Genomic DNA, 6,823 nt, shown 5'->3' on the forward strand with positions numbered 1-6,823 from the left:
GATTACTACTGCTTGTCCATTTCACCCTAAAGGGAACTCTTCTCCAGGATAAGCTCAAAGACATTTCAAGCATGCCAAACCTCGCTTTCCTAAATTGGCGTCTTTCCTTACACATGTGCTGTTAACCTCCTGCCATGCAGATCTCTAAAACTTAGACTTTAATACATTGACTTCAGAGTGGCTTCCAGGTCATTTCTTCTCTCCTACCAGTCTGCCTACTAATATGAATTACGTTGAGTGTAGGGATAGAAAAGGCAAGAAACACCAGAACGAGATTTTTAGCCTTTGTTGTTTAACCTGAGTTCTTAATGGATACTCTTGAGCCATCCAGTGAGCGGGCATTTTAAAAATAAGAGTACCTAAAACAAGACAATACCACTATGCCCGTCCTGGAGATCCTTGCTGTAGAACAGCTCTGCAGCCAGAAAGCTGGGTAGAGCAGAGTGTGTAAACTGTAAGGTTATGGCATAGAGGCTAAAGGGCTGGAGAAATACAGAAACAAGGACTGTTTTAGGTTGAGGTAGAGAACACTTCTGGGATGGGGGATTTCATTTTGAATGGACTTTGTAGGACTGGCATATGGGTGTAAGGGGGTCACACAGAGGGTTCTGCACAGGGGACGCCTTGGCACTCTTGTCCTGGTGCCCAGCCTTTTGCCTCTAAGCACTCCTATATTCTTTTTTCTCTCAGTGAATTAAAAGCTGTTGCCCATCATACAAAGTGCATTTATGAAGTAGTAATTAGTTTTGCCATGTTTTATTAATCACATCTATGACTGCCAATCAGAGCTTCTGATCAGCGTGAGATAACTGGTGTGACCATACTGAGTTGCTATAATTCTAGCCCAGAGCAAAGAAACTTGATGTCTCTGTCAGTGTCTGCAGCCTTATCAGGCATAAATTCCTGCTAAGCCTACTGCAATGCTGAAATAACTTGAAGATCCTCATTACTACCTTTGTGGACCCTGGAGGGGCCTCTTTGGGAAGGATTTCTGTCCAGGAGACTGGTATAACTAGGGTAAAGGGTCTGTTGGGAGTTAAGGGAAATATGGGCCATATCTCTGTATTTGTTATACTTTGTCTGAGGGGGCCTAAGCATAGAATTTCTAACTTCTAGCCATGGCTTTCTTATCCACAGGTTCTCAATTATTTGTATTATTGTTGTTGTTGTATTTGCTGGAATTTTTATTTTCCCCTTTTTCTCGTCTTTGTAAATTCTTAGCTTGGTGTAAAAATTGCCAAAGCAATTGCCTGCCACAACTTCGTAAAAGCCAAAAAGGAGGCTGAAAATTCACAGGCTGCTCGAAAAAAGAAGAAACTTGCATGGGGGTAAGTTTACTTAAGATTTTTATTATTAATTCTACTGACTTTATACTAATTGCAAAACTCCTGCTAATATATTTTGTGAATCCAGTTTGTGTGTAATTGTTATTCATTTTACTCTTTGTATCTTTGTTGAATGCTTATGAGATTATAAATATAAAGGCATTGAGATTATAAATATAAAGTAATCATTGGAATATGACAGATTTTCAAGTCTGTCTTACTTTGGTCTCTTAGTAAACATATTACTTTAGCAAAGTATTTTTTTAAAAATACATTGAGGTTTTTTTGTTCTTCATTTTAGGTTTGAAGCAAAGAAGAGATGGGAAACCAAAAGCAACATGGGATATATGTAACTTGTGAGAGTTCTTCAAGACATTTGTAGACTCAAGTGCTCAATTTACTGAAAAGATTTTCCTGCTTATGCTAAATGTCAGGAAATTGATAGAAATAGAAAAAAATCAGCATAAAATTTGGGAGTTGATTATCGACTCTTTTCAATCTTTCTCTAAGGAATTCATCCTATTGAAGTGAATAAAATGAAGCATTCTGTTATTTGTATGAAGAAATCTAAGAAAAAATATGGAAAAAAAGGATAGGATTTTATTCATTTGTATAGACCTACAGTATAAAATCAATTTTGCTTTTTATCCATTTGGTATAGCATAGCCAGTGAGCTCCTTGTACTTTCTTATCTGTACTTGGTATAACTGCACTTTTACTGGAATTGTGTTTTTAAGATTGGCATGTGTTTATAATGGATTAGTCATAAGTGCAGAAACATCTCAATTGATACTGTCTATACAAATGATTTTAATTACTTTAATGTTATAAAAGTAATTTATTGATTTTCTATTGGAGGCAACAGAGTTGACATTTCAAAATTACATAGTAAAAGCAATTGGTTAATTTTTATGTTGATAAAATATTACAATAAAAAGGGACAGAATATAGTATTTGGAGGATGATGTAAATTGAGCTTTGCCTAGAAATATCTTCCTAAATTTCTTTCTTGGCTATATCATTCTTTAAATTATGAGGTAGTTCTTAGAAGAGAAAAATGGTATAATTGTATTAAACAGACACTTATAACTCAAGATAATATAACTTTGAACCTTGTAAGACCTCGTTTGTTTTTACTCCTCTTTCCCACTACTTAAAAGATGGAATGAATTAATGAGGAGAAAGGGAGGATTGGTACTGTAGGAAGTAGTTTTCCTTAGATGTGTGTGCTTCATGGTCTTCTTGAGAAGGAGCTTGGAGGAGTGACATGACAAGCTGGTAGAGAAGACCACAGCTGGATGTTTTAGCACCTCCCCACTCAGTGCTCAGCAGAGGTAGAGAACTACTTACTGTGGTTTTCATCATCTCCTTTCCTCATCCTTTGTTAGAGGTTTTCTAGCTGTCTGATATAAACTTTCTCTGGGTTGATAATATAAATTCAGGAACATATAAAATGAGACATGATCATAATTATATTACTGTTATTTTTAGATTTAAAACAGTAACAAAATTTTATCAATTAAATGGTGACACATTTTATGTTCTGTGTTCTGGAATAAGTGAATACCTAGTTGCTATTTAAGAGGCTAAAAATCATAGCTTGTTTTCATTTAATTGAGAAAGCCTAGAGAAAGCACACTTTTAGTAGATTGTGTGTCATACTAATTCATTATGAAAAGGCATCCAGACCTCTAAGATAAGCTTGGAAAATCTTATATTTTATGATTTAGAATTCCCAGTTCCATTTTATAGATACAATCATGTACAGTTTACCTACAATATCCACTTCAAACTGCTAGTAGGTAAATACAAACTTACAGGAACCTTTCCTCTAAAAATCCTTTGTAGGGAAATATCTATTACACTGTCCAGTGGTTTTGTCTGAAATATTAAAAATGTTATTTTTGAGCAGGTGAGTGGTATGGATATTCTCACACATGGGGCCCCGACACAGGCATTTCCCTTTGGCCTCTGCCTCATTTTTCTTTTCCCGTATCCACTCCGTAGAGCACTGAGTGACACACCTGCAGGCATGTTTCACTACTCGAGCAGAGGCTTTACCAGAGTGGCCTCCTGTAGGGTCTGTTCTGGGAGCCTGTCTAGCCATGGAAGCCCTTCTGTAGCCCACTCTAGTGCCAGGATTGCTCCTTTAGCACCTTTCCCAGGGTTCTCATGTCGAGGGGAGCATTTCAGCTGAGTGGACAGCATTGTGGTGGAATCTGATGCAGCAGCAGACCCATTTGATAAGGGAGGCTACATCTCCTAAGTCTCCACTTTTTGGGGGGCGTGGGTTGTGGAAAGCTTTAAAACATGGCACAGCAGAAGAGAAGGGGTGGGAGCAAAGGATTTGGGGGAGAGGAAGGGACAGGTTGTCTTGGGTTGGCCCTGCTGGCATATCATTTGAGACCAGTTTTATTTGATCAGCTTTAATATGAATTAGACATTTTACTCATTAAAGCAATAAAATGGGAACATTATTCCTAGAGTACCTGTGTTGCCTAAAGGGTATAGTCATTTGTCCTCTCCATTCTGGTCATGGCAAAATAAAGATTCTTTTGGGATCAGTAATAACTTCAGTTCCTAAAGCTTTAACATGTGCATTTACTACCACCAGAATGCCTGAATTAGATTAGTAATGTAAACGTCAGTTATTGTTAACTGAGATTAATATGTTTCAGGCCATTGGTATGGCATTAATGTAACTGTGATTTACTATTTAAGTACTTCAGGCTAAAACAACTTATGAAAGAACAGTAATTTTGAGCTTTACAGTACTGGTTTAGAGAAGTGACGTTGGCAGTGCATTCTTGTTTGGGAGCCCTCAGGATGTTTCTGATTTTCAGCAGAACATTCTATTTCTTTTACCAAAAGGAGAGTTTGAATATATAATCTTAGGTTTGCTATAATTAGGTCTGATGACAGAGTTAAATACCTCAGCCAAGAGTATAAATCAGTACTTAAACAGGTTTCTGCAACTGATCATAAATTTTAAACTCCATATTTTAAACACTTATTTTTTTAGGCAGACAGATAAGGGAGGAGCACACCAAGGACAAGAATATAATGTTATCTGAACTTTAAACAACAGCTTAGAACCTCACATTTAAAATCTACTGATTTTTTTCTTTTTATCTTTTATCTAAAATATTATCTTTTAGATATTTTAATAACTTAGTAACTTTAATAAGATGTTTTCATTCTGAAAATATGAAGATACAATTTGCAAAATGTCTAAATTTTTAGATGTTAGGTAAATGTACTACTTTTGATAAATGTGTATCTTACAAACTGTAAAAAATATTATATGAGGTTGATGTTTAAATAAAATGCAAATTGTGTGTTATTTTTTTAAGAGATATTAGGGGAAGCAAGCTGATGTTATGTCAGATGCCATTTTGGAAAATTAACTTAGTGAAGCCTAGTAGTCAAATTCAGAACCCACTGAATTCAAGTTTTTCCATGTTGGCAGAAGTCGCTTTTATTTTTAGTATCTGGCAGAGCAACAAATGCTTTGCATGTCAATTTAATATTTTTTCAAGCCAACTGTTTATTCACTGGCTTAAAATTTACACTCTACTAAAGTCTTAGCTCTGACTTTCATGAAACAAATAGAAATATTTGGACAAAATATGTACATTAAAATCTTTTTCCAGAACCAAATGTAGATTGGCATTTGTGGCATCAGTGCCTTCTAACATAGTAAGAGTCTGAAAGTACTTTGAAAAGTCTAAGGCATTGTACACCCATAGCAACGCATTTCAAGTAATTAATTTTTATTATAAGGTAATCATAATAACATCTTTCTAGATTTTCAAATTTTAATGAGCAGGAGTCTTTATGCTAGAGAGTAGAATATGTGCTAGAGTAAGTTTCAATGAACTATCAAGAGATATTTTTATTACTATATATTTGTTCTTGACCTTTGTTGCATACTGAGACAATAAGGTCCATTTTTCATTTTTTGAGGTTGGGGTACTCTGTAGATATTGATAAAATGAGCAGAACTTCATTCTGTGGTCTTTATTATTTTATCCTCCTTCCACACTACTCACTTTAAAAGGAAAAAAAAAACCACACGCACTTCTTAGTGTGTAGCTGTAATCAGCACAGAGACTACCTGGGAGGGGATTCTTGCCTTCAGTAAAGGGACGTGGCAGCATGTGGCCGAGGATGATTGCCGTGAGGAAACTTAGGAGTCGAACCGTTTTGCTCTAGTATCAAAATTAAGTGTGTCTGCCCTTCAGCAGTATCTCCTACTCACTTGTGAGTACTCTGGAGGTATGTGTTCACTTGGCTGGAATTTCTTCAAATACAGTCGTGCTGTCAGAGTAGCTTCCTGCCACATTGGCTTTCGTGATCTTAATCCCTGAAACAATTATAGGCTTCTAGGGGTACAGTTTATTAAATGCCATGCAGTATGGTATGTTTTCAGATGTGCTTATAAAATCAAGAATTAGCTGAGGGATAATTATCTTTTTATTAGTATTAGTAACTCGTTTTTAGATTCAAGTAGAAAAAGCATAAAATTTTTCTAAGAGAGATAGCATTTTTAAGAAACTGAGTTTAAGTGCATGTCTTTTATATCCAGACCAGGTTTCTTAAGGAAACATAGAATACAAAGGAATGAAAGGGGAAGGGAGGGTAGTGTCCCGGAGAGGCCTCAGCTCCTAAGTGCTCCCCTGCTGGGTTTCCCCTGTGCCTGCTCACTGGCGCTATCCTGGCAGCTCCAGCCCACACCTCCTGGGCCCGTGGGCTGCCTCCTGCCGAATTGCTGCAGGGGGCCTGCTGTGTGACAGGTATGGAATGAGGTAATCTTTTTCCACCTCTAATTTCTGAAGGGTGTGTCTGTCCAGTTATTACTTGTTCACTGAACTTAAAGCTTTAGAAAGTAACAGCTATGGTACAAGCTGTAATTATTGATGTCTGTTTCATATTCATCTGTAAGTTCTGGCATTTGATCAAGAAGTTAATATATCACTTCATCTGCAGGCTGAATGCCTCAGCTATAAAGGTTTTATTGTTTGATGGATAGCATATAATTATGACTGCCCAGAATAAAAAGTGTTTTCATTTGTAAGGTGGGTGATACTAAAAGAAGTAATTATGAACGTCACAGGGAATAGTGAAACAATGAAGCTTTGCATTTGTTTTTCTTCTTGAGACAGGGTCTCTTCCTGTTGCCCAGGCTAGAGTACAATGGCGTCATCATAGCTCGCAGCAACCTCAACGTCCTGGGCTCAAGGGATCCTCCTGCCTCAGCCTCCCAAGTAGCTGGGACTGCAGGCACATACCATCGCACTCCACTAATTTGTTTTTTGTAGAGAAGAGGTTTCCCTATGTTGCTCAAGCTGGTCTCAAACTCCTAGCCTCAAGTGATCCCCCTGCCTCAGTCTCCCAAAGTGTTAGTATGACAGGCTTGATCTACTGCACCTGGCCGAAATTTTCTTTGAATTTCTCCCTAGGTAATTTAAGAGAAACATTTACTGAATACCTACTAT

At 37.1% G+C, this 6,823-nt stretch overlaps 1 protein-coding gene across 6 annotated transcripts in view; it reads left to right on the forward strand.

Moving 5' to 3' along the window:
* Positions 1–3,802, forward strand: part of FAM204A (family with sequence similarity 204 member A) — a 34,913-nt gene extending 31,111 nt beyond the window's left edge. For all 6 annotated transcript variants that reach the window (XM_045567751.1, XM_045567749.1, XM_045567752.1 and 3 more), the window contains 2 exons: positions 1,222–1,328; positions 1,627–3,802. In XM_045567751.1, the coding sequence (XP_045423707.1) occupies positions 1,222–1,328; positions 1,627–1,678 (159 nt within the window). In that variant the 3' untranslated portion in view covers positions 1,679–3,802. The remainder of the gene's footprint in view (positions 1–1,221; positions 1,329–1,626) is intronic.
* The last annotated feature ends 3,021 nt before the right edge of the window (positions 3,803–6,823 follow it).

The sequence above is a fragment of the Lemur catta genome, chromosome 14 (genome assembly GCF_020740605.2).
Source record: "Lemur catta isolate mLemCat1 chromosome 14, mLemCat1.pri, whole genome shotgun sequence".
NCBI classification, from domain to species: Eukaryota; Metazoa; Chordata; class Mammalia; order Primates; family Lemuridae; genus Lemur; species Lemur catta.